Source organism: Callorhinchus milii, unplaced genomic scaffold, assembly GCF_018977255.1.
Source record: "Callorhinchus milii isolate IMCB2004 unplaced genomic scaffold, IMCB_Cmil_1.0 Scaffold11, whole genome shotgun sequence".
Taxonomy (NCBI): Eukaryota; Metazoa; Chordata; class Chondrichthyes; order Chimaeriformes; family Callorhinchidae; genus Callorhinchus; species Callorhinchus milii.
The window spans coordinates 12,900,097-12,927,974 of NW_024704752.1; the positions used below are offsets into that span (position 1 = coordinate 12,900,097).

The window sequence follows — 27,878 nt, forward strand, 5'->3', positions numbered from 1 at the left end:
ATCACATTTGCATGTCATGTCCCAATAAAAAGCTTAAGTAATTAATTAGGAAATGGATTTAAAAATCAGGCATAGTTTAATCATTGTATTTGACTTTATTTCTATGTCTTAAAAGTGAAGTGTAAATCAGATGCGTGTACACACACACCTCGCATTACTCCACGACCTCGTCCTCTCCCTCCTGGATCACGCCCTCTCGAGTTCTCTTCCCCTTTTTCAAATTCTTCATTGCCAATAAACTCGTCCATCCCCAGGAAGCCATCTCTTCCTCTTGGGCCACGGACATCATGTCGAGCTCCTCCTCGCCTGAAACTTCAGAGAACATGCAGAGGTTCATTTGCAGCCTTGGTACTCTCACACCTGATAGACTGTTAAGTTTCACAGCTACCTAATAATTCTGACGGTCTCGCACTGCATCAGGATAGGAATGTGAAACTTTCCATGAGCACCTGGCTTCAGTATGAGGGTCCAGATCAGATTCAGCCCAATCCTCAACAAAAATTCTGCAAACACTGCATAGTTCACAACACAAACAATCAGCCTCGGACCCTCCTTAGTCTGAGAATCGTGCGCATATTCAAGCTTTAATTAAATGTTTACTGTCTGTAGTTTAAAGAACATATGAGATTCACCACAACCCATTTTGCATTTAATTCTATAGTTTAAACCTATGTGCATCAGCTTGTACAATAACACTCAACTTTAAGTTTCATTTCCAGTCCCATCACTGTATTAACGCTTCAAAGTCCCAACTTTCTGTACAGTTCATTTTATATTCCTGGATACAGATACACTTATCTTTAAACAAAATCCCTCAGAGAATATTGCATCAGGAGCTCCTTATCCAAACTCCACTGACTGGAATTGGCTGGCTATCAATTGATTGGCTAGTCTCTCAGCAAGCTCGATGCATGTATCTGATTAGTACATTAGTACCTGCTCAATTAATATTGCTTAATCTAGTGCACTGCAGCTATCAGCTTTCATCAATCCAAAAATTATTCCAAAACAGTTTGGATAAATAGCATGTGACGCTGGTTTACTCTACAATGCAACAATTTCTATAGCAAGTTGCTAAAAAGCTCTCTTTCTTTGAATTACTGCTGACTAAATCAACCAGTTGCCTGTTTCTACGGTCTTTGGCCCTAGACTCTTTTCTGTGCATGGGACATCATCTCGCCCACAAAATATACAGTCAATTCACTTTACAGTATATTTTGTGAAGCACTTTGAGACTTCTCGAAGACGTGATAAGGCTTTATATCAAATGCAAGGATTATTTTTATTATGTAATGTACTGTACATTCATAAAAGCAAGCCTAGAAATGTTGAAGATTAATAGTTAGTGCTGTACAATGTTACTCAAGTGTCAGTTCTTCCACATGAGCATCACTGTTTGTGCTGGAGGAGGCATAGTCTAAACTCAGCAGAATTGAGTCATATCTAATATGCAGTTCGTCTGGTTTAGAGCTTCCAATCAATAATGGTGTTGAGTTAGAAAGGTAGGTTGAGGAGGAGTGACTACACCCATCTCTTATCTACAGCAGGACAGATACTCTATCTGGACAGACTAATCCTTTGCTGAGATTTCAAATCTGAATTTAAAATTTGCATGAAGACTTACACTTCTTCAAATGGCTCATGCAGTTCAAAATCTGGGCCACGTCTGACTTGAGATGGGCGTCGCTGATCACGATGTCTCAGTTCAAATTCAGTGCCACGTTGATCAAAACTCTGTTCAAATCTACAAAAGGAATTAAGACTAGGTTGTTCCGCTGCAAACATTGAGCCTCTCGCTCTTCTACTACCTCAGGCAAGCTTAAACTGAACTAGCTCAATTTGTATGGTTTATTTTGAAGACCAATTGAAAGGACTGGAAATGTGAATGGTTTATAGATACAACCTTTCTCTATTTTAATCAATACTACCATAGTCATTCCTTGATTTTTTTTATATATGACTTCCTCCGAGATATTCTTCCTTCCTACATTGAAATAAAAAAGAATGAATAATGGAAATCCACAGTAGGTCATTCAATATTTGAAAGAGAAAAGTTAACATTTCTCTTTCAAATGCAGATTAAACTGAAATCAATTTAGACCATTTTCTGTTTTTATTTTGGATTTCAAGCATTCAGTTTTCCATATTCTTTCTGCTAATTTTCAATACTATTGTCCTGGAAGTAAAAGGCAAGGGAGAAAGAAAAACATACTTGTAAAAATAACAACTCTCAGCATTCAATGTATGCTATAATGTGTGGTGGTTGAACTGAATTCACTGTGAAAGGTCATGTTTCTCAAGCTTCAAGTATTGCTTGTACTTAAAATGGAATATTCATCTTTGGTGACAAAAATGTAGAGCTCAATTTTCTGAAGCATCAAGTCAATGGTCGTTGTGCTTTCACAATGGTTTTTATCAATATAGTTTAATCAATTTCTCAGATGTAACTATTAAAACCTGTGTCAGGCACACATTATGCACTCTGAGGTGGACCAGAGTTTGCAAACTTGTAAATGTTGTAGCTGTGCCTCAAAATCAGGGAATAAATAATAACGTGCATAATATCAGATTGTGTGTAGAAAAACATTTAAAAAATCAATGAAAAGGCTGCAAGTTTCTTGAGTCGAATATACCTTTGAAAATAGAAATGGTATTTTATGTCAAACAGAGTAATAACTGCTAATATTGCACACTTTCTCACCGGTCGTCTCGTCGCCCACGGAAGCGAGCATCTTCTGGATCCCTCCCAAATCTCTCCTCTGGTGGTTTCCTGCCATCCCAGCCTTGTGGTAGACCTCGATTTGGACCTCTGAGCTCAGGGTCCACAAAGTCCCTGAACTCCTGATCAGGTGGGAAATCCCGCTGTGGAACAAGACCCCGTCTCCACCCTTCTTCATGAGGTAGTGGACCACCTCGACCCTCAAATTCCCGTGGCCTAAGGACAAATCGTTCATCCTTGCGGAATTCCTCACGGAACTTATCCTGTGGGTCGAAGCGATCGTGGAAGTCGTGCAGGGGGCCCCGCCTTTCAGCCGATGGACGTTTTTCCCGGGGATCTGGCCAGTCCGGGGCACCCCTGAAAGGCCCATGGTCGGGATCACGTTCCATATTCTGATCATGTCTCATTTCTTGTGGATGGCCCATGTGGTGATTTGGAGGACCGTGAGGTTCACCTATAAAAATAGTTTGTAAATTATAAAATATTGCACACAAACCATATATGGCTGTAGAAATGGGGGGAAAAGATGAGTACAGTGGTGTGTAACTGCATAAAATAGACACAAGTGTTTGCTTTAATCAGATGTCCATGATAAACAATGATAATCCATTCAACAACTCTTGCCTGTTGTTGTGCTCAAAGTGTGCTGTGAAATTAAGTGCCATTTCTGCTTTTGTTAGTTGATTATATGAAATGCCTGTTAACCATTTTACTCGAACAATGGTTTCATATATACTGAACTTCAGACAGCCATAAAGACATAAGCTTTCCTGTAGGGGCTACTTGTTGTGTAGGTTTACACAGGAAACTATTCAACCAGGAGCTCTTGTCTTTAAAGGAAATGTGGTAAGAGAAACAAAATCAAAAGCTCAAATATATATTTTTTAATTTGCCTTTTACTAAAGAGACTATTGGACACTATAACACTGTCCTGCGATCACGGTCCCAAAACACTGTTACCTTTCTGGGACAGAAGCTGCTGTGAAGGAAGAGCTCCAATGGGCCCTGGACCTGGGTGTCTAATGATGGTCATCCCTGGGCGTAGCTGGTACATGATAACACCTGAAGCTGGGCCAAGCAACTCAGTATTTGGAACATTAGAGTTTCGAATCATAGCCCCTGAGGTAGGACCTAACGATCCATCACCTGTCAATAAACAAACAAAAACTCACTGTTGTAGCTGGCTTTATAAGTGTCCTCACCTACGGGCTACTCTCTACAGATATCACCTACTTTCCCATCCAACCTCAACCTAATGATAAGGAGCTGGAAAAAAATTATAAATGCTCCACCCGTCCAGAGACATTTTTACATTGGGATTTCAATTAACTAGCTCTACCTCCACCTCTTCCGTATTGAGGTGATCGAACAATTATTAATGAGAATAATGTGTTTAAAAAGCCTTCAGATTGACTGATTCACCATTGGTATCTCTTCCCCAATTGAAGTACATAGCTCTGGATTTTCTATAAACCTTAAGCGCTCCCTTGGAAATATACTTTGGCCTGAATTTGCACTTCAGTGCTATGCTTTGGTGACAATCAGTGGTGGATTGGCTCCCCGAAAGAGCTTGGGATTTTCAGGTAAAATGGGGGTGCCGAATTGATACACCTCCATGCATTCAAAAACTTTGTCGGGTCTTAAAACAGGAGGGTAGGCGGTGATTGGCTACAGGAGCCGTCACTCACCAGGGAGGTAGGGCTCTAGGCAATGATTGGCTGGACCAGGCTGTCACTCATCCGGATGTCAAGCCCTGGGGTGTTACGTGTCGGGAACCATTCACGGGGACACTTGGGAAATTTCCCGATTTCCCATATACCCACTCCGCGCCTTGGCGATCATGTGCACAAACAGCCACAATTTGTTCCTCTGATGCTTGTTCAGTAAATACTACTTTACTCACCTTTGCCTGACCCTGGGCCAGGAGGACCTTGGTTAGAAGCAGGTACTCGAACTGGTCCCTGCTGCCCCATACCTGACATCATCAATGGCGGTACTTGGTTTGGAGTCCCCTGTGAGAAAAACAAAACAGTTATTTGCGAGATACTTTATGGTGTGAGGGAGCTGGATAACATCAGTAGATACAAACAGTAATCCAAGGAGTTTCATTTCCAGTGGAGATATTTTGAAGCAGCTTCTGCCCATTGCGATGCAGGCTGCTGGCTGATAAATGTAGGGGAAGGGTGTCAACATTCAAAAAGATCCGAACAATACATTTGTTAACAAATAATGAATGGAATTACATTAGAATGCCATTTATTGCATATTTGCTGCATCAGTGCACCAACAACATGAATTTCTATAGCTGCTTTCACACAGGAACCCACAGGACCAAGCAGAAAGCCTGAGTTAGCCAAGTGGAGAGGCAGGCAGCAGAGGCAGGACTGCAACACCCAACATACCAATATCTATTACTTGTAGATCTGCAGTGAAGGGATAACCCACCTGATTAAATGGCATTCTAGGTCCATCACCCAGCAGTGAGGGTTTGGCTGGCTGTTGAAAGGCAGGAGATGAGTGAGGTGGCCCTTGCATATTTGAAGTCCCTTGCTGAGGATGTGGTTGACCTCCTGGTGCACCCTGTGGTCCTTGAGGTCCCGGTGGTCCTTGCATTCCCTGAGGATGCCCTGGCATTCCGTGGGGCGGTCCCTGCATTCCTTGTGGAGGCCCTTGCATTCCCTGCATTGGTGGCCCTTGCATCCCCCTGGGACCTGATGGCCCCTGCATTCCTTGTGACACTGATAGTCCTTGGGGCCCTGGATGCCCCTTAGGGCCTAACCCTTGGCCATGTGGGCCTTGTAGTCCTTGTTGGCCAGGATGGTTCTGAGGCCCTGGGAAACCTTGTGGCCCTGGGGGCCCTCCTGGGCCATGAATCCCCTGAGGACCCATTAATCCTTGCGACACTGGAGGACCCTGCATGAGTGAAGGGACTGGAGGTCCAATCTGTCCCGGCGGCCTGAATTGTCCTTGGGGTCCAGAATGTGCTAGAGACATATTCATCTGCATCTGCTGAGGTGGATGGTTTTGCTGAAATCCTTGGGGAGGTTGTGGGAGAAATCCTGGCCCTGAAAAGGACTGCGATGCTAAAGGAGGACCTTGCTGTTGCTGCACTTGTTCCGCCTGCTTCTGTGCCATTCTCTCAATCTTCAGTTGCTGTTTAGAAAAATAAAGCATAAAAACATTAAACATTCCATTTTCCAGCACCGACCATTACCAGGTTCTGTCAAAAAACCTGACACATACAGCAGTGTGACACGATTCTCTTCAAAGTCATCATACAAAGCAGAGCTTGTTTTTCCAGAACCTATTAAGCAAGACTGATTTTCCTCTCCTAAACACATCAATTTCTAGCTGATGATTTAGAGAGAAGAAAATAGGACTGGTACTAAGGAGGAGCAACACTTTAAATAATCTATTAATGGCAAATATAATGAATTTCAAAAGCTAGTTTTACGTTTTTTGCATTGTAAGACAAAGATAGAAACTGCAACACAGGGGCTTCTATTACACGTGCATATCTTGAGTGTTCAATTCTAAGGAGTGGTGGGATTCTCTACACAAATACCTCACATGCACCCTAATAGGAAATATCTTTTTGTTTTGCTATTTAGTTTTGATACAATTCCATATTCTAATGGAGTTGCTGTTTTTTATCCAACATGATAAATCTAGTAGGTTGTCTCTCCCTTTGGTCTAACACATTGGTAGTGATAATTAGCTGAAGACTTATCAGATAATAGAGCAGTCAACAATAATTGTTCTCACAACCCCCACCGCCCACCAGGAAAAATGGCTGAAAGTTAAAATGAACAAATTAGCGTTATTCTGCAAATTGATTGACTCAGTTTGAAGAGATTGCATTTGGCCTCCTAGAAAAAAAATGCAAATGACAAATGAGAAAGATTAATCTTTAACCTCCAATAGAAGAGGATTGGTGTACTGCAGAGCAGCCATTTCCTGCTCGATTTCTGCCTGAGATTTCTTCTTTTCGTCTAGTTTCTTCTCCTCTGCCCTCTCGATCTTCAGCATCTCGATAGGCGCTGTCAGAACTTTGTTCTGAGACCATGCCTGCAAACAGAAGAGAGAGATTAAAACTTGCATCCTTCTAACCCCTCATTTCTAACCACACATGTTCAGGTTTCATAACCAAGATGTAGGTGAACATTTGTTGACTGACCTGCTGAAACTGTACAGGAATAGGCTTTGCATATGGGACTTTCTTCTGTATCACTTTCTTCTGGTCCTTCAGCATCATTTCATCCATACCCCAGTCCAATCCTGGGATTGCCATCTCCACCTCATTTACTTCTTCTTTGCCTATAAAATAACAAATACTTTATGATAGGAAGCTAGACAGAGGATTTCTAAATATCTATCTGTAGTGATTTTGCATTGCTCATTTTAACTACTGTCTGCTACAACTAACAAAATGAAGAGAGGCCGAACAGGAATCAGATTTGGAAAGTGCTTCCAATTAACATAGGTTTCATATGCTGTCATTACTCCCTTCTTACTCAACGCTTTAAAAAATTGTAAGGGCTATTACTATTCACTGGGGCAAATGATCTGCCACTTGTGAATACAAACATTTGCTCCTCGTTGTTCCAAGCAATGCTGCTCCATTGCCCGCCCCCACACCATAGGTTTTGATCCCCAGTAGTCCTCTGAAACCTTACTGCTCCATTAGCACATCATGCTGAGATTTCCTTGAAACATGCTCTCCTCGCTATTTTTATTTGTGGCGCCATATTCTTTTGGTATACTTACTAGCCTGCTCCATCTCCAGGGCTTGTTTGAGTTGCTCTGGAATGCCCATCCCAGGAATGCTTGCAAGACTGTTTGGCTCAATGTCATCTGTGAAAGTCCAAAGAAACGTAAAGCATACAATCGTTTCAAGGTACAATATTGTGTTTAAGTGTCTGTTCTATTTAGCAAAAGTGTATGTAGCCATAAATTACTCTTATGCTGAAGAACATTCAGGTTGTACACTGAGAAGTTTAATGCATTATCCTAGGCCCATGATTGTGTGGTGTAACATTCTGAACACTGCACAAGGTAATCTAATTGTGCAGGTTTTTGATGCAGAACATATTGCTCTTACCATATTCTCCAGCTGCTTCGTCAGACATTCCTGGGAGCAGATTTAAATTGTAGCGATCCCTCATTTTGTCTCCAGGTCGGTTTCTCGTCCAGAATTTACTGTAAGGGAAAGTTAGTGCATTGAAATTTGACACACTGTTGGATAAGTCCTGTCTTTACACAGACACAATGAGCCGTTTGAAGGCGTACATTATCTGCAACACCTTTGTTTCTTCTTCCCTCCCCAATCAAATTTCTATTTTGTTCACCAATATCATACCTTGTGTGGTCATTGGATCCCGAACACAGTATGTGCCCCAGTGGATGCCAGGCTAGACTCCAGATCATGCCTTCATGGGCCATCTCCATTCCTCCAACTTCCTTCTCCACACTGCAAACACACATCCACACAACTGTAGGTACACAATCATTTGATAAACAGTGAACCTGCACTAGACTGGCTAAATTTTAGAAAATAAACTCATGGTCTTTGTATATGTATTTAACAACTCTACATAATACCACCGGCCCCTTGCACACTAGTACTAGCTCTGCCCATGTTCTGTTGTTTTGGTTAGCCAGGTGTCTGACATGTGCAAAAATATCATGCTTAGGAGGATGCAAAAAGATTTCCACTATGTATGTCATCTACACATGGAAACCTCCGTGTCTGGAATGCACACTCTCTGAAGGGATGCACCCTGCTAATTCCGGAGAGTATCACACGCAGGTTGGCAAGAGCCGCGGCTTGGGGAACATGGAGTGGGTGTTGCGTCCTGCTGGAGTTTAACCAGCTAAAACCACATACAGGAGTGGTTTGGCAAGCTTTTGCTGCTTGTCAAGCAAGGACCAACTTACCCATTAGGGCTTTAGCTTGCGGGTTTAACAGGAATGGAGTGAAAGAATTCCTGCCCCCAGTGACCAGTCTGACCCTCCAAGTCCTGCGAATGAGCCCGATTGGCTGGTCTGTCATCAGCGGTGCTGGCTCAGGAATCCACCAGACTACTGAGACCACCACAGAGTGTTCCCTCTTTCCAACATTTTATTGCCAATCAAATCACCTTGGAATCAGTTCAGCTCCAAGAAGATCCCACTTCCCTCCCCTCCACAAAGAGGGTAAATAATAATAAATAAATCCTTGCATTGGATTGCACATAGTATGCTCTGAACATAAACATTATTTCTAAATTTTACTCACCCCACATGCCAGAAGAGTAAAGAACCATCAGAACCCCCACTAGCAAACAGTCCTTCATGCACAGGATGCCAAGCCACAGCTGTGAACATAAATATCATTCAAACAAGGGCACTTTGCACCAAGGTGTAGGTGTTCATACAGAAGATGGATTGAAGCAGGGGAACATGATCTTAACACTACATCTATGTTAGAGAATGACAGCTAGTGCAACAAATATTTTCGGGACAAAATATTCACCCATCTTGATCTTAAATATTAAACAACTACCTTATATATATCTATACTAATGAAGACGAAATGTCTGTCTGTGGGTTTGTGTCTGTCAATAACGCAATAACCAAGTGACGTAAAGACATGATTTGTACCTCATACGAAAGGTCTTTAATGGGGGACTGTCATGGGCATATTGTTTTGGAGGGGTTCTCCTATCGTTGATATATATTTATATATTAATTTTTTTTAAATTAAGCCCCAGAATATGAGGTATGCATGGTATTCTGCAACAAAGTAGTGACAGAGGAAATGACACACCCTTCTATAGAGATATCTATGCTAGTCAAGACAAAATGTCTCTCTGTGTGAATGAGCAGAAATAGTAACACAGACATCCTATCCCACATTAAAACTTGCTTGGCTCAGGTACAAATTTAATATTTCTATATTCCAGTTGCTTTCCTGTCATATGGCAAAGCTTTGGAGAATGGGAAGGTTCTGGGTAAATATACCCATTGTTGCAGATGATGATTACTGACCTGTGGCCTCCTTTTTGTGACCCCTGAAGATTTGCAGCTCCTCTTTCAGGTTACGGATGTCAAACAGTTTGCAGAGATGATCACGGGATGCTGTGAGCAGCCAGTTCCCATTCTGATTCCATTTGACTTCCATCACTGTATTTTTGTGAGCATGGCTGGAGAGAGAGCAGTCAAAATCACTGGGTATTAGATACAAAACCCCTACAGATTGAACACTAATTTAAACTCTTGTATAAATACTATTATATCAGCAAAGTGATGTAAAGGCAAGCCCTTCAGATAGACACAATCATAGATTTGTCTCTGTATTTTTTCCTTAATAATAGAGCTTTCAATCCCTGCAGTCTGCCTGGCTTTTTCTTCACTCAATAAAGACACTATTAATATCTTGTTAATGCCTTATGGTTTCTGCCAAAACATTTACACTGGACATTAAAGTTTCCTTTACGAACCCTCCACCAGGCAAAACCAACACATTGCTGACGGAAAAAATATGCTCATTGTTTTTTTTCCAGAAAGGCATTTTTAATGGGAAAAATAGGAAGACATTAATGTGCTCCTGTCTCAGACATCATACAGTTCACAGATCTAACACATCTGCCTCATATATATTGTAGACACAAGGTCCTACTTTCTTGTTATCTTGTGTGGTCTTAAAAGTGCTCAGCTGCTAACAGCACAAATCCTGAAACCATCTGCTCTGTAGAGGTTAGTGTTACTAATTTAGTGCCTTCACCTACTATGACATCAGATGAGCTACTGTATATCTACTTATAAGGAAGATCTGGTGCCCTGTAATGTTGTTGCTTAGGCTTCCTCGAGGAAACATTTCAAGAAGCTCATATAAAAGCGAAAAACTGCTGACTGCAACACAATCAAACTTGTAGTGTTTCGCTGTGATCACTGAAGACTGAATTAGACTCATTTGAAATTGTATTTTTTGGAAGACTATTTGATAAAACAAACCAAGAAAATATAATCTGTTCTGCAGTCTGCCCGTCTGGGTCAGAGCTAGACAGCCTATGAAGCTTAATCAGTAGAATTTATTGTATTTTGTTACTGTAGATCCTGCACTCAGTCACATGGGATTCCAGCGAAAGTAGAATGTGAAATTCTCTGTAGCTTTGATGAAAATTACTTCCTTCCTAATTAAGCAGAGTCCACACGACGATCACCCCAGTCCTCGCCAGACTTCACGTCTCCCAATGGATTGATTTCAAGGTCCTCGCCTTCATCTATAAATCCCTTCAAACCCTCGACCCTCCCTATATTTGTGATCTTCCACTTGGTTAACTCGGACTTGCTGCACATCCGACTCCACCGAGCCACCAGCAGTGGCCAAACCTTCAGCTACTAACACCCTAACGTACGGATCTCCCTCCCTCTACCTTGTCATGCCTCCTTTGCATGAATCCTCCCTTAAAACCTACGTCTTTTGACTGCGCCTTCAGTCACCTCCCTCTTCCCCCTCTCCCTTCCTCGGTGTCCAATCCTGACATTACATTACATAAATGCAAGTTGTCATCATTAATTCAATGGTTTTATTGGACCTGCAGCTTTTATAATTCTTATGATCAATGTTAACTGTATTTAAATGGTAATCACTTACAGTGTTGCAAGACTTTGACCCGTCTTAGGATCCCAGAATTTGATTGGTTGTTGGCTGTCTTTACTTCCTGACACAACCAATCCTTTGGTAGGATGCCAATCTACACACTTTACATCAGCACCATGTCCTATTGGGAGCACAAAACAGAACTGATTATTATTATTATTCATAATGATCTGTAAGACACCCTCTCATTATTCAGTTGTACTTAATAGTTTATTCAGAATCCCAAACACCCCTGGCCTGGTTCAGCAATCAATCAACTCTATACCACCAACCAATCCAACTTACTTGCCCATCAAGTATCTAACCTTATTCTACCAATCAAACACACATACCTCCACATGCAATGTTAAGATTCAACAACCTGAAATGCAGCATGTGGCAGACAGGTAACATCTCCTAGACTTCAGTCGATGACCCCAAAGGTATCCAAGATTGACTCAATCTCGATGGAATACAATTCACTCTACCATCACCTCTTCTCTGTAGATATAGCCTAACCTCAGTTTGGCTTTTCTGAAACAGCTAGTTGCACATCGGGAGGACGTCCCAGCGCCTTGGGACATGCTCCCAACATGAAAGGTGCTACACAACTGTAATTTGGTACTGTATCATGAATTTTCTATTTTAAAAAATCATTGGGGATATCCTATCACACCTCAGTACTAAAGTAGGTTTCGCAAGATCTATTTGATGATAATAATCCTTGCATTTGATATAGTGCCTTATCACTTCATTGAGACATTTCAAAGCACTTTAGAGGATATACTTCATAGGACTGTGTATTTTGTAGGCGAAATGCACCAGCCATTTGCGCACAGCAATGTCTCGCAAACCACCATGGAGTTTATTTGGGGATTGTTGACCAGGACACCGGGAGAAACTCCCTTCTCTTTTTGAATAATGCCATTGGATCTTTAAAGTCCACCTGAACAGACAGAAAGGATTAAAGTCTCATCCGGAAGATGGCACCTCCAACAATGCAACACCTCCCAACACTGCATTGCAGTGGCAGTTTGGACAATGTGATTCCAAGTCCCGACGTGGGGTTTCAACCCACAACCTTCTGACTCAGAGGCAAGAGTGCTACTAGCCCCTCACCAGGATGACACAAGAAAATTTAATCCAACATTTGTTCATCATTTAAATACCATCTACTTTCCTACACTACCTGGAACCATCACAAATAGGAAAGGAGGGATCACCTTTGTAAAGATGGGTTCTAGCTTTACCTATTCTAATTTGTATGAATCATTCTTGGTAGGAAAGTTGCTTACCCTGGAAATAAATTGAAATAAAATTATTATCACTCATCGGGGATTCCTTTGTTTTATTTATTTCATGTACTATTTTCATTACTGAATGATCAAGAAGATTTTACACTGAACTAAAGAAGAAAGGGATCTGAAGCAGGCAATAGATTATGAGACTATCACCATTATAACAGTTATGAAACATAAGCAATTACCACCCAAAGTAAATCATCCATTTAGTTATATAATGAAAGAGGCAATAAAGATCTCATAAAGTACACTATATACTTTTGAATGTTTTCATCAACATTGTCTTTATTTCAACATAGAACTTTGCTGATCATTTACTGCAGCTTCATCCCTGGCTCTAATCCAGTGGCCTTTATAGCACTAAATATTGGGTGGAAATGTATGGCTATTGAAGGGAATTAAGAAGGGTGACAAAACAAGTGCCTGAATTAGATATTGCTTCTGTAATGGCTCAGTTGTAGATTTATTTCACTGCCCTAAATAAATAAGATTACTGATTTAAATTAGTTATGATTGTTTCTGAAAGAAAATAACCAGCTTCCAGATGACAACCGATCAGATCTTCATGTGGAAATTGTTTGTAGGGTTTTTTTCCTCATTAGGATAACTGGTTTTGAGATAGCTGCAGGTTCCAAGACATTTAGGAAACTAACTACAATCAAAATGTAAAGGTCTAAAAGGCATGATTGGTCTGGCTGAATACTGGGGAAACTCAATACACACACATGTAGAATGGAGTCTTTGGGATCAGCAATATATAACCCATATTAAAAGGTATCTGAAGGATGCAAGTGTGCATATTGGAACAGGTCATTAATAGGATTTGCTGATATGAGCATATATGCTCCAATAACTATTAGAATAGGGCAGAGACATATATGCCCTGTAGAATGTAATAGGCTTAAGGTGTATTGCTAGAATAAAATAAATATTAATAGACAATGTGCACCATTAAGTACACCATGAATATAGGTGGTGGGAGGCGGAAGAAGTTAACAAATTGTGCACATATTAGAATTGCTCATAAAAAGTACAATAGTCCATTAGAAGTACATGTTACAATGTTTTTCCTTTAGGATGCTTTGAAATGGGTGTATGCCTCACACCAAATTAACAGGCTTGCAAATGTGTAAGTAGGTGACTAGCCTTTCAGTTAGGGGCAACTTCTGAAGCACAAAGCTGACAGTATTGAGAGCAGAAGCAGAAAGCAATAACGACATCATATTTCAGCAACTGTTAAGTAGTCATTGTTGGAAGCCAGCTACATTCACCTTTCAACTTTTTTTAAAAAAAACCTCTCAATAAGGTTGCGATGCCATAATTGGCGACAGTGGTCAAAGGTAAGGAGAACTTCCCTCTCTTGGTCACTATTCAACAATGGTTGCTGGAAGAAAATGTAACTGCACATTAGGCAGGTGAAAATCAGGCTCAGCTTCACTGCTTGGACACACAAATAGTCTGCCAACTAACACTCACTCACATATAATGCCCATTGGAATAAGCTAATGACCATGACCTGTTGAACCATACTCCAATAAAGGAACAGTCAATTGCATTCATGAGTGGAGAGAACATTGGAGTGTTTATGGGTGGGTCAGTCGCGTGTCTGACACGTGTGGAAACCATGCTTAACAGTATCAACAACAACTTGCATTTATTTAGCGCCCTCCATGCTCGCTGGCATCCCAGAACGTTTAACAACGGTGGAGCCCAATGCCAAGCCAGGGGGAGGGGAAAAGTGACCATAGGCACAGTCGAAGAGGAAGGTCTTCAGGTGCAACCTGAAAATGGGGAAAGAGGGGGCAAGGCGAAGGGATTGAGGGAAAGGATTCCATCACAAACTAGGGAGTTTGGGGGCTTTATGGCTGTTTGTGAGACACTGCTGTACACAAATTGGCTGCCACGTTTGCCTACAGAATGCACAGTGCTGTGAAGCGTTTTGAGTCATTGTCCCAACGTGACAGGTGCAATATCAAAATGCAAGGATTATTATTAACTATTTGCTTCCACACGTTCAATATAATTGGGGATTAAGATGTTGCTACAAACATTCCATTTGAAATCAACATCGTGCAATTAAACATAGCCAATTTCTGAATTTCTGCACCACACCCCCATTTAATTACTCAGCAATTCAAACCAAATAAAAAACAGGAAATGCCTAAGAACATATTTTTCAAGTTATTTGACTTGGCATGTGAACTCTGGGAGGAAGGGAAATTACTGCTTTAAGTGCACTGAATCGACTAAAAAAAATCTACAACATTGGGGTGAATGGGAAGCAGATTGGATAATGTAGAGTTCTACGGCATGAGAGCAATTTGGAAAATTTTCAGTCCATTGGAATTCCATTCTTGGATAAGATCTATATATACCCAAGCACTGTATATATTTCCCCCAACATAATCTGTTTCTACAGCAGAGGCTTTAACCTGCAATATGCCTGTAGTATTTCATTTGAAATGATGTAAAGTAAATCATGGGAGATCAGAGGTTTGCAATAAAAGTACAGTAATTTATCACCAAACATAAATGTTTTTTAGGATAGTTAGTAAGACTGCATGGTATTGTCTGTACCAGAATACTGGGATGATTAATAAAAATGATTCCTATTTAAAACTATGCTGCCCTCTACTGTTCACTTTATCTCAACAGTACTGACACCTTTGGGATTTAACTATTAATAAACACTTTGAAATGTTTGCTTCATATTTTACAAGACAAATACTCAATTAGGGTGGCTGTCACAGAAGCAACATCCCTTCACCCACAATGCACGCTACACACTCAAGTATTGTCCCCTCCAATATTTCCTCAGCCAATAACACCTCAGATTATTGTCTACATGAGCTCTGGATCTGAAATTGCTAACTGCAAACCTCATGTTTGAATAGCGTGTAAGAAACAACTGTGAGCTCTCACCAAATGTACAGGTGACTTAACTAATTAGCTAGCAATCCAACAAATGTATGAACTTTTTGGTTAATGCTAGAGGGATAAACATAAATTATCAATTGTAAGTAGTCAGAAGTGATCAAACACTTCAGAAAAGCTACGGTGGGCTTACTAGACATAGATGTGATCATCAGAGCATCATAAATGGGCATGTTTTGATCATAACCTTTTCATCGTCTCAGCAACTATCATGGCTGAGGTTGTATGGCCTTTTTATTTGTTAATTTAAGTCCAAGTCTTTAGTGCATTCATTTGTGGCAACAAGGATACTATGGTTGGGCTTCTCTGCAATATATGCAGTTTAGACACAGCTAGATTCTGTTTAAATTTGTAGTAATTTCTGCCTCACCCAAGTGGCTATGCTTCTGTATGGCGATTGCTACTAGGCTTTAAAACCTCTTTGCAAGCCATTAAACTGTGGGACACATCACAGTTGTTTCCAATTCTGTTCTTACCCATGTCCCAAACACGCTATTCAAGCATGCAGTACCTATGATAGAAATCATAAGTTTGAAACTCAACTTATTTTTCCTGAACTAGATCTGGGGATGCTGAGACAAACTTCAGTTGCTGCCTCAGCTAAACTGAAAGATTTGAACCTGAAACGTTCTGGTCTGGTTAGGCCCAGTGCTAACCTTGGCATTAACTGTACCCACTAGGGTATGATGAGAGTTCAAAAAACCTTAGGAAAATAAAGAAACTTTAGAATAAATACAAGTTTAAAATACAAAAATATTATATATAATAATATAAAATAAAATAAAAAATAAAATAATATTCAAGTTTCACATTCTTAAACCAGTAATTCACTACTGTCTCACCAAACATTTGAGACAACAGCTGAAGTCAATCCATTTTTGATCTCTGCTGTCTGCTGGCCTATTTATTTTCTAACCATGGTGGTAAGTCTCCTAAACTCAAAGGAATCATCTAAATTGTGGGTATTTGCCTGGTTATGGGCAAAAATGCAACAGATATGATATGGTCTATTGCACAAAATTGTTTTAGGAATCTGGTGAATTTTTTTTCAATTGCAATTCCAGTTCATTCCCAATATGATGCTCGGAAATGAAAATAATCGGCTTTGTCTCCTTGTCAATGAAAGGAGAAATCAGAAATGCATAACCATACGGAATAATTGGCATCCTGAATGACTTTGCCAATGAATATCTGTCATAGCGTTGGAGTCAAGACTTTTATTTAAAGAAACTTTGAAGGTTTCCAATAATTTGGACTTGTATAGCTCTTTTCATGCAAGGTAGTGTCTCAAGAGCGCTGGAAATGGTGCTGGTCAAAAATCCGTCCAAGAATTTGTGTTAATGGTTCAAACTTAAAAATCAAGTTTTGTGCATCCAGTGAATGAGAAGGTTGTTCCTGCCTGACACAATCAGTTTGATGATCTGCTCTCTGCTATCAGCTGGAGTGAGGATGGCTTGCATCAAACAAATTAAATGAAGTTCAAGAGGGTCATCAACTTCCTTTCTCACTCTCGAGTCAATGGGGATCAAAACGCGACAGATGATTTTGCACCAACCATAACTCAATTCTCAATCTGCTTTTCCAAAGAACTGGAACCTGAGGTTTCTGCATGAAACCATCCTATCCTGCAGCATTTCTTTTAATGAATTAAAAGGTCACTTTTGAATTTTGCTGCTTATCCTAGAACAGGTTGCACAATTCTAGGAAGCACTAAATGGACACACCTATAACAATAATCCTTGCAGATGATACTACATCTTCGTGACGTTTTAAAGTTTTTCACAGAATATACTGTACACTGAATTGACTATATATTTTGTGGGCAACTCACGGCAGCCAATTGCGCACATCTAGGTATCAGGCTAGAATTTGGTTTGATTGTGCCACAATTCAACAGCCTCACATTATGAAAAGTCTACTGGGGCAAGTTATTGAAGGGCTGCTAAAAACTGTGTAGCAATACGCCTATCAATAATCAAAAACTTGAATCAAAGTATTGAACAGAAAAAAAAACTGAAGCATATTTCCAAAACTAAGCACAATAAAATATCATGTCTAGACCATACAGCTAATCTGAGTTTTGCACAGCACCAAACACTGAAGGAGACTGTAATGGTTGAGGTGTGGGAGGTTTAACAAAGGAAAGATAAATTATGCTGCTATATTGTTTCCAGAAAACGTTCCGAAATGGTGAATTATGTTGTATTTTAGGTGATCTACGGATAAGAACGTAGGTGAGGACTCTATTCAGTTACCTTTCATCTAACTTTGCACTGAGCCTGTCAACTACCTGCTAGCAAACTTTAACCACAAAGAGAATCTCAGAATAAATGAGACTACAGATCAATGAATATTATTTTCTTGAATGCGTTACTTCCAGGTGAAACTGGACAATGTGTGCAATGCATGGAAAAAGAACAGAACCACAGAAGCCATTCAGCGGACTTAAAAATGAAACTAAAGTATTTGGAATAAATCACGTCAGATTAGAAAAATATTTATTTGGAGCAACCATCTGAATCAATTTGATTTATTCGTCCAACTATTGTGGATTCTATGCCAGCAAATTGAACTGTTAGTCATCTATAAAGGGGAATATTCTTTATTCGAAACATGGTAAAAGTGAAACATAAGTACATAATACCAACAAAATCCCAAAGTAGCATGTTATTTTTGGCAGCTCTTATAAGAGTTTTTTTTAAAGTTTGTACTAGATATTCTTTTTTGGCAAGTTGAAATCAGGGAAAAATTGGGGGGTGGGGAGTATAACTATTGTGTATTACAAAATTGTCCCAAACTACCCAAAGTAATTTCTCATAGAACCCTGACAGCATCAGAGTAAAGAGATTTTCATCCCACCAATCTGGATTGAACTAGATTCTAATCCAGATTGAAGAAGTCAAAGGACAGTGCGCTCATTCCTACAGAAGCCAGTTCCACAAATCACTTAAAACCCCTTCATTACAAAAATCATGTCTTTCCTTTCAATGCAACACCTGAAATACTGACTACAATATTGATCTTCTGGAATTTTACAAAATGAAATTCAAGAACAAAAATGCCTAACCTATGTACCCTGCAGTGTGATACTGAGTCATACAATTTAGGAAGGTCCCGGGTTCAATCCTTGCTCAGTTTACGAATTAAAAGCATTGTCAATGTCATCAAGAGCGGTTACAAGCATTGTTGGTTCTTGCTTGAATCAACTTAATATTATGCACCAAGAAGTGTTGCTTGTCTGTGAATTCCCACAGATTGTGCTTCAGATTTCAAACAAACTACAACAGGGAAGTGGGCATCTCAATCGTACCATGTTTGCTGTTATAATCTCACTTTCAGATATTTACTTGCTGATTGTTACTGCAGATAAAGAAAACATTAAATCCCATTATCCCAGAAGTGTGCCATAAAGAAACAGAACAAGTCATGTGAAAGGCACAATAAAAGCTGGGACGTGAAAATGTCTTTCAGTCCAGGAGCACCCTTTCACTGTTTAAGATGTTTTGAGCCAAAAATACGTTTCCAGGGACTAAGTACCACTGAGATAGGACTAAGAAAAGCACTCATGAATGTGATCTGAAAGTAATACATTGGAATGAAGGGCAACAATGCTACTTCAGTCCTCAAAGGACTATTGCAGCCATGAATATCTGCATAGCAAGGACAGAGTATTGAATGACAAAAATACGCCGATTATTTTAGATAACTTATTGGGCATTTTACAATGGTGAATACAGAATAATGCTGTTTCAATCAGACAATAAAACCTTGGGAATGCATTGGATCAAAACAGCAAAGCAGATCAACTTACTGTATTAGATTTTAGCTCGTAGAATACCAAATACATTTTCAAATTGCTATTTCAGAGTGGAGTGGTATGCACATTACTCTCAAGTCAAGAGAGCTTTCTACTAGCTGAGTAATATTGTAGATACAAGTTTCAATGAATATTTGCACTGCCAGCTTTCCAAATCTGTATCTCTTTCCTTCAAACACTATGAATTAGCCACTTAATAAGCCCCATTGTATAAGCAAATCATACAGTCAGGTATAATTGCCATATTTAAGATGTTGGAATCGCAATACAGGTCATTTTAAATTGTTTAGGTTCCACCTAATGTGCATTTTAATCATCTTTGAATTGAACTCTACCTTAAATCCTGTTACAATTATGGTAGGGATTTAATCTTAAATTACTGCCAAGGACTAGGAAACTAGTTATAAAATAATCCTTGCATTTATTACTTAATTTCTTGTTGGAAACAATCCTGTGAAGCACACAAATAGCTTCTTGTATCACAAATTATAGTAAACATTCTCACAAAATTCAACAATAAAATCCTCTGTGGAACTGCATGCAGAATGTCCCCATCTGTTGCTAAGCAGCAGATGTACACATCTAGAAAGACTAGATCCACAGGGACCTCACTGAAACTGACAAACTACAGTACTAGCAGCAGAGTAAAAGCAACTACCACTGGAATTTGAAACATGTGCTCTTGCAAGTATGCTTCAAAATAAACGATTTTAGCTAAATTTAATTTTCTGTTGCCCATGAATTCAAGGGAAAGGTCATCCTGTATTAATACAGTGGGCTCCATCACACAGAAGCACTGGGTGGGTTGGTGGTGTTTACAGCTGCATGTGACTATATGCGACTCAGATACAGGGGTATGTACAGTAAAGCTTTTCATGTCACCAAGAGTGTGCATCCCAGACATGATTTTCTGGTGGAATTTCTTGGGATCAAAATTCAGAACTTGAAAATCCAAATAATGCTTGCCTGCTTCTCCCACCCCCAGGATATAGACTTCTACTGAACAAGGGATCTCACAGAACTGTTCTGTTTTAATCTCAGCATCTCAGATGAGTAGACACAGAATGTGACACATGGGAGGAAACAAATGGGGATGTCTCTCCAGAGTACTGACAATGAGAAACGAGAACACTTCTTAAACATGTGTGAAGAAGCATGATTGCTAAACACGCTTTTGTATTCCTTGGGTGGAAAAAATGCCTTTAAGCAGATATTTGATTATAACACAAAATCTTTCAAATACAGCAGTGTGCTGAGAGCCTGGACTTGGGGGATTTCGAGATGTACATATTCATTTCTATCACGATGACCAGCATATAGCAGATACAGTAGTGTTTTTTTTTGCTGTACATACCTCGAAGAATTCGCTCCTCATGGCATCGAAGAAAGTCCCAGATTCGAACTGTGCCGTCATCAGAACATGTGGCAAATTTATTATCCGTAGGTGAGAAACTGTTACATGAAGACACACAGTAGGGGAAAGAAGTCAGCATTTAACAGGAGCCGAACTAAGCCCAATCTGGGGCATCTTCACATACACTTTCTCTACAAATGGACCCCAGAAATTAACAAGAATAACCTTAATGGCTTATTAAACAGGTCCTAAAGTCAGTTTATACACTGCCAAGGACAAGATATACAGTGATAATTTGGCCATGGATGGCCACTGCCAAAAGATGGTATAACTAAATTGTTCAATGCAGCTTACTCCTGTATCGTCCTAAGAACTGCACGCAGTTATTATACTTTAATTTTATTACCCATGAGAGTTATTCTGCAAAAATTCTTCTAACTGGCAATAGTAATTAATTTGGTGTACTTATCACAATTAATTAATGTATTTTAAAAATGTAGGATTGAATGGGAAGCTGTAAAACACTTCCAAGTGTTGCAGTTTTCAAACTTTGCCTAGGGAAACAGACAGGGGTTATGGAAAGCAATTGCCCATAACAACGCTGAAATTTAGAGTCTGGGAGAATCTTGATAATCCACCATTTCATTGGAGAAGAGTGAGGAGTGGACTGATTGACCACCATCAACCCTCACCCCCGACCCCTCCTTTCCACAAATTAGCAATGGAGACAGGGCAATACAGATGAGAGGTAGGTATCATTTTTGTATAAATGTTCTCAATAACATTAATACCTGGTGGTTTCAATTATATTTTCTCAAAGAATTCAAACAAAAATAATGGCTTTATATATTTTTTTAAGGAGGCAGCTTGGCATGGTTTATGGGGGTTTATGGAGGGACTGCGTGCAGAATACAAATCATTCAGCATTGTTCCAGTTGTGACCTAATATCTGATAATAAAAAAGTAATTCCATGAATTGCAGGAATGATGAGGAATTTAGAGTCAGAGTCAACATGTCAGGGAAGACCGATCTTAAGGCAGTTTTGAGCTGGGCAGTAATAACCGATGTTGTATTCTGATATTTTATAACTCATAACTATTAAGAAATTTCTTAAGAAATATGCTATGTTGCTTAAGCATGAGAAGTTGTGCGGCACAATTCTATGGAAAATATATTATTGTCAAAAAGAAATGGTTTAAATAGCCATGGTTTTTGTTTAGCGATAACTACACAACGTTTCTTTTTACCAAAGCGAGAGAAAAAAAAGCTATCTCAGACAGCCTGTCAGCACAATATCATGATTCCTGGACATACATACAACAACACTTGGGGACGATCAATTATCCACCAATTTCAATCATCTACAGGTGGCCTCCTCCAGCAAGGCAGATAACCAAGGTTCCACTGAAATTCTATGATTGCACATTTCAGTCAGAAAACCTTTCCCTGCTTCAGCCACGTTTTGCTGAGGTGAAAAGTATCTGCAAATGTCAAACCCAAGACACAACTTGTCGCGTTGCAAGTGGTAAGATATTTCACAGGCATAGCCCCATTAGTCACTCTGAGCTCACACCTAGTCTTCCATCAACTCTACCCACTTAAACATCAGTAACAATGTTGTGCACTGGCTACTGATATTTTCATGAATGGGCAACTTCAAGTGCTTCTATTTTTGAACCTATGACTATGGCTGTGTCGTGCCCCTTAACTGGCGCGTTATGCTCTTGCATTTGTTACTGCACCATGATCTGACAACTACAAAAGTGACATCTAGTGGAATTAAACTGGTAATAAAAAACTTCATTTTAATGGCACTTAAAAGGTGGACACCTTCCCAGGATGTATGGGACCTGGAAACTTTCCAGAAAAAAAAATCAACCCTGTAAACGGCTGATGGGGTTGTTTGCCTCCATTTTTCAAATTGAAATGACTTAAAAGATTGATCTGGCACCACCACAACGGAGTTTCTCACAATACTGAAAACTGTGACATCTTCTCGTTATAATGGAAACCCTGAGTGGAATGGGCTAAACTTAGATTGTTTTATTGCTCTCAGTCAGATCACAAGCACATAGTAACTAAGTTACTTTCTGCAAGACCTGCCACTTTATTTTATTTTGCTGGTGGAAATATTTTTTTAAATTGTTTAAAATTTAATTTTGTTTTGCAGCTCTTGATTCCAGTGTTCCACTGTATGCAGTTGGATGTTCCCAGTAACCATGGTCTAAGTATTTATTTTTAAATTCCTGTAAATATCACCACCGCTGGGATTCCGCTGACCATTTTACTTCAGTGTTGAAATTGGTTTTATTTCTGAAGTTTTAACCTTTATTCAGTTTAAAAAAAGAGGAAATGCTTTATTTAAAAATGTAAAAATCTTGCTTACAAAGAACTCATAAGAGGAATACTCGTATACATTAGCACTGCAGCAAAGCTCACAGCAGTACAGCATACTGCCAACATCCACATTTCTCAAGAATGGCAAAGTATAAATACTGCACCATAGTTCTATAGTAGACAACGTGGCATTTTGTGTAAAAGAGGAAACAAATGAAAATATTGAATATGAAATGTAGAGCATCGCTCCTAGGGTCTCCTTGAAACCATGCACAACTCCACCTAGAATACATTGAAATGACAGTATAAATATACCAATCCCTACAGAAAACTGCATAGCATTAATCCACCTGGCCTCTCTAATCGCCTCCTTGTGAGCTTGGAACATCTTCACATTGTTCATGTTGGACTGCCAGTACTTTACATATCCACAATGGTCAGCTGTCAGCATCCACATGTCATTGTGAGACCAGGTCATAGCTCTGACCGGACTGTCATGAGCCTGTAGAGAAAAAGAACAGTTCCATTTGTGATACACTCTTGTTTGCCCATTGTTATTGAGTGCTCTCTCGTGTGATATCAATTCTGCTCGCTAAAAGATTCCAACTCTTTTTAAAATGCCATTCAGATTTTTAAATTCACTACAGCCTTTAAATACACACTAACTTTGAGTTAAGAACAGTATTACGAATTCATGCTAATGTCCCTTTGGCAGACTGCATAGCTGGGTCTGGATTTAAGCAGCTAATGGTTTAACTTCCCTTGGTGTTAGAAATTCCAGCTCCAATATAAAATATGGTGTAGAAGCATATGGTGAAAAATAGCATTTTTACACCTCAAGCAGGGGGCGCTGCTTTTCATTACTGCCACAGTACAAGCTCTTCCCACAATCAAAGCGAGCTGCAGGAAACACTCCATTCTCCCTCCCTTCCCTAGAAGATCGAATAGTGATAACCGTCATACCTGTAAAATAGTTTCAAAGTTAAATGTGAGCCCATTCCAGAGTGTGAACTCTCCACTTGAAGCACCAGTGACTAAACGCCTTCCTTCAGGAGTCCACTAAATACAGAAAGAGACAGTTATTCACCTGTATGAGGAAATGCATTACAATCTTTACAGCATATTTTGCACTACAATTGTACAATGGACACATATAGGGTGACATAGTTTAATGCACTTCCAGGAACTACAGATCCACAGGACTCGCACTCCAACGATGCACCTTTCTAATAGGATCCCCTTGTATAATTGTTCTGAATCTAAAATCTTGATACGATTGACATTACTGAGCAAAACCTTTCCAGCCAGTACTAGTTTAGTAGCACTTAGACCAGAGCAAAATGTCCCACTCAGAGGTTTCAAGACTTGCATCAGAATGAGATCCTTGTTGGTCATTATGTTAACGACCTCAATATGATTATATTAAAACCATGTTTAAATTGTGAGAAAATGAAGGATGTTCTGAGAAGCCCATAATAATTGGTTCACATTTAATACTGTGTGGTCGTGCCCTTTAATTCTAAAAATACTAGAAATGATTTATACTAAAAGTTACATTAGAAAAAAAACTACAATATCATTGACAAACACCAAGAGTTCAGAATGTGACATTAACTGTCACAGCATAAATAATGAAGTGTTTGTAAAATATAACAACCAGAAAGTGATATGAATACTAATGCTATTTAAAACAGTAGTCCCCATTTCATCCAATTAATTGGTTGCTCATCTCCTTATTTATGAGAAGTTACCTGTCAAGATTAGGTGTCATGTTTGTATACAACATTTATTTTCCTTTTCACTTTGTGTATTTTGTAAAGTGCTTTGAGACATTTATTTTTGCATGAAAGCCATGATACAATGTTATTTTTGTTTTCTCCTTTATGGATCTAAACTTCTGAGGTGCAGCAGAAGAACTTCCTCCAACCCATTTGCAAAGTCCAGGATCAAGCAGTGAGGTGGATTTGTGGCACAGGGAGCGGTTGCAGGGAGTGAGGGCTCTGGCCTACACTGACTTGTCGCTAAGCACTCTGGAAGCAGTCGGCTTCATGGCAGCCACGTCTATTTGCCAAAGCCTCACACGAAGCAGCTGATGCTGAATAAACCTTACTCAGTACGCTTGGACCTCAAGAACATCAAGGTGGCTGGCACATCACAATCTGTCCTCTAAAGCTCCTCCCACCATGCTGAATGCAAATGTCCGTCAGATAGCTGGTGATGAAACTTGGGAGGCTTGAGACAACAGCTGCTGGAAGGTTTGTGAGCATACATCTTTACATCCAGCCATGGAATGCATCTGGTTTGGTTTGCAGAGAGGCAGGAAGATGCTGCTCAAGCTCTACACCTCCAACTGGTGGAATCTTTAAAATGGGAAGGGATGCATGTCCAAGCTTTGGGCAGGAAGATGGTGACAATGCTCTCATGCATTTCATGCAGGAAGCTCCCAGGAAGTTGCTGGTAACTGCCATCCACCTAGTAAGGGCTCAAACCCCCACTTGTTGAATGTCAAATGACTAACGAGTGACTATCCTCCTTGGAGGGAGGTGAGCAGGGTCTCCCTAGAGCTGAACTGATTCCAATGTGTCACGTTTGGTAATGGAGTGTCAGAATCGAGCCAACCGTGTCTCAGGAATCCAATTCCAACACCTGATGCAGGCAGGTCCGCAGTTCTTCAGGGCATTGATGATGAGCTCACTGCTGAGTGGCTCATTAGCAGGACTTGGAAAGGCAGCTCATTGATTCAGGACAGCAACCCTTCCCATTGAGCTCCTGTTAACTCTGCAAGCCAAAACCCTAGCAGGTAGGATGGTCCTAGCTGCAAAAACAGAAGGAAAGCTTGTGCAACGGTACTTTTAAGGCAAGCTATATGGTTTCAGCTGGTTAGCCTTCAGCAGTATCCCAATGTGTACTCTGGGGTCCCCAAGCCTCGGCCTAATACTGCGCCTAATACTCCCCGGAATTAGATAAGCAGGATGCATTCCTCCAGGGAGAGAATGCGCGTTCCATTTCAACAGTATAGGTGGAAATGCATGGAACTCTCTTTGGTTTGGATACTCTTAAACATGGTAATGGGTTTCCACATGTGTCAGACACCCCAGCTAACCAAAAAAAATTGTTACTGATAATTCCAGCCTACCATACCTTGCATTATAGCCAGAACACCTGCACCACATACTCCTTGCTCCCTGCTGACAAATCAGCCAGTTACATGCACTGCTTAAGCAAGATGTAATTGGCAGTTAAATTTCGATTTTCGTTTTAATTTGTAATCCAATGCCATACACAAGCCAATCTTTCTGATAGTATGCAATGAACAAGTATGACATCAAGTTAAAATATCAGAAGATCCACATCTTCAGTTTTAAATCCCATCTTAAATGCTTGCACACTGTACTTACCCTGACAACAAACACGGGACATTTCACTTTATTGGTTGAAGTTCTGACAAATTTTGTTGTTACTGCATTCATGGGATTCTTAAGCATTCCCATAGGTGGTACTAACTGTAATACAAAAGATCAGACAACATCAATACTAAGAAACAAATGACAAATTTATCAATTCGGTCTGCACCAAACAGAAAACCCAGTTCAGTCAACAGTAGAAACACAAGAGCGAGACGGAAATGTACCAAAGCACATTAATGGAAAATAAGACAAAAGCATAAGCTGCAATCACCAGCAGAACTTTTTTCAAACACGATATTTTTGAGTGTTTGCATGTCCAAGAGTATGATGCCAATTTGGGGAAAGAGAGCGCTTCCATAAGTACTCCGTATCAAGCCTTTGCAGATGAAATATAATAGATGACAAATTAATGTATAAAATGCACAGACACTCCTAAAATGCTTACATCATTATAATAAGCTGCATCTGGCTGTATTGCTCGAAGGTCTCTGTGATCTCTCTGCCAGATGCGGTTCTAATAAGAAAAAAATACATACCTTGATTAGCAAATAAACTTGACTTGAATATATAAATATACAGTGCTATTCAGCAATGATACAGTATAGCTTTAAACAATAAGTCAAAAGGTTTAGGTCCATATTTATTTATAGTAGAATATTAATATAGCATACTTCATTATAATGTGGATTTGTTTATAACACGATTGGCTGTAGACCTCCACCTTTTCTTACCAAAAATATCCAACATGCACTGCCTGACTTGCTTCATCACATCGCCTTGCTTCAAAATGTCAGCTGGTTTCTCTCATGCTAAAAGTGACCAACTTCTGGATCAACAGGTGGCCACCTGATGACCCAAAAGTCAGCCCTTTTTTACCACGGAAGCCAGCTGGCTTTCTGCACACAGGTTCAGTGAACGTGAAAGCACTGATGTACAATTAATCTCCATTATTAAGCAGGTTAACAATGGGGTGTAATTGTCGATTCCCCCCCTCCCCCAACTACCCATCATAACAGGGTTTAACTTGTGTCCGCCGATCATAAGTTGCTAATGCTTCTATTTGCTAATACTGCTATTTAACTGAGGGAAAGCAACCATGTCTGATTTGTCCCAGCAGAGCCCTTCAGCAGGGGACAGCCAAACAAAATGGGGATCCTCCTTCATTTCCCCCTTCCAGGAACACAGAGGTCACTTGGAAAACTACTGCCATCATATAACTCAGCACATACTCGGGGATACATTCAGGGCACTCCAATTCATATGGCTGTAGTTGCATAATGAACACAACAGTACCTAGCTTTAATGAAGAAATCCATCACTTGGGGAACTTTAGCGTGCTGAACAAACATCATAGCCTCGAGTAGCCTCTGGAAACCTAACCATAA

The 27,878-nt window shown here is 39.9% G+C and overlaps 1 protein-coding gene across 5 annotated transcripts in view; it reads right to left on the reverse strand.

The window, feature by feature from the left end:
• wdr33 (WD repeat domain 33) overlaps positions 1-27,878 on the reverse strand; it is a 37,218-nt gene that overhangs the window by 2,186 nt on the left and 7,154 nt on the right. For 3 of the 5 annotated variants that reach the window (XM_007884980.2, XM_007885114.2, XM_007884926.2), the window contains exons 3-21: positions 26,939-27,007; positions 26,485-26,589; positions 24,050-24,145; positions 23,437-23,588; positions 20,749-20,846; positions 11,358-11,484; positions 9,749-9,903; positions 8,997-9,075; positions 8,079-8,189; positions 7,821-7,918; positions 7,487-7,573; positions 6,897-7,036; positions 6,635-6,787; positions 5,165-5,872; positions 4,623-4,731; positions 3,680-3,865; positions 2,702-3,173; positions 1,625-1,744; positions 149-312 (exon numbers count right to left, since the gene is read on the reverse strand). In XM_007884980.2, the coding sequence (XP_007883171.1) occupies positions 149-312; positions 1,625-1,744; positions 2,702-3,173; positions 3,680-3,865; positions 4,623-4,731; positions 5,165-5,872; positions 6,635-6,787; positions 6,897-7,036; positions 7,487-7,573; positions 7,821-7,918; positions 8,079-8,189; positions 8,997-9,075; positions 9,749-9,903; positions 11,358-11,484; positions 20,749-20,846; positions 23,437-23,588; positions 24,050-24,145; positions 26,485-26,589; positions 26,939-27,007 (3,229 nt within the window). The remainder of the gene's footprint in view (positions 1-148; positions 313-1,624; positions 1,745-2,701; positions 3,174-3,679; positions 3,866-4,622; positions 4,732-5,164; positions 5,873-6,634; positions 6,788-6,896; positions 7,037-7,486; positions 7,574-7,820; positions 7,919-8,078; positions 8,190-8,996; positions 9,076-9,748; positions 9,904-11,357; positions 11,485-20,748; positions 20,847-23,436; positions 23,589-24,049; positions 24,146-26,484; positions 26,590-26,938; positions 27,008-27,878) is intronic. The other 2 variants (XM_007885075.2, XM_007885027.2) reach the window with 2 other exon arrangements.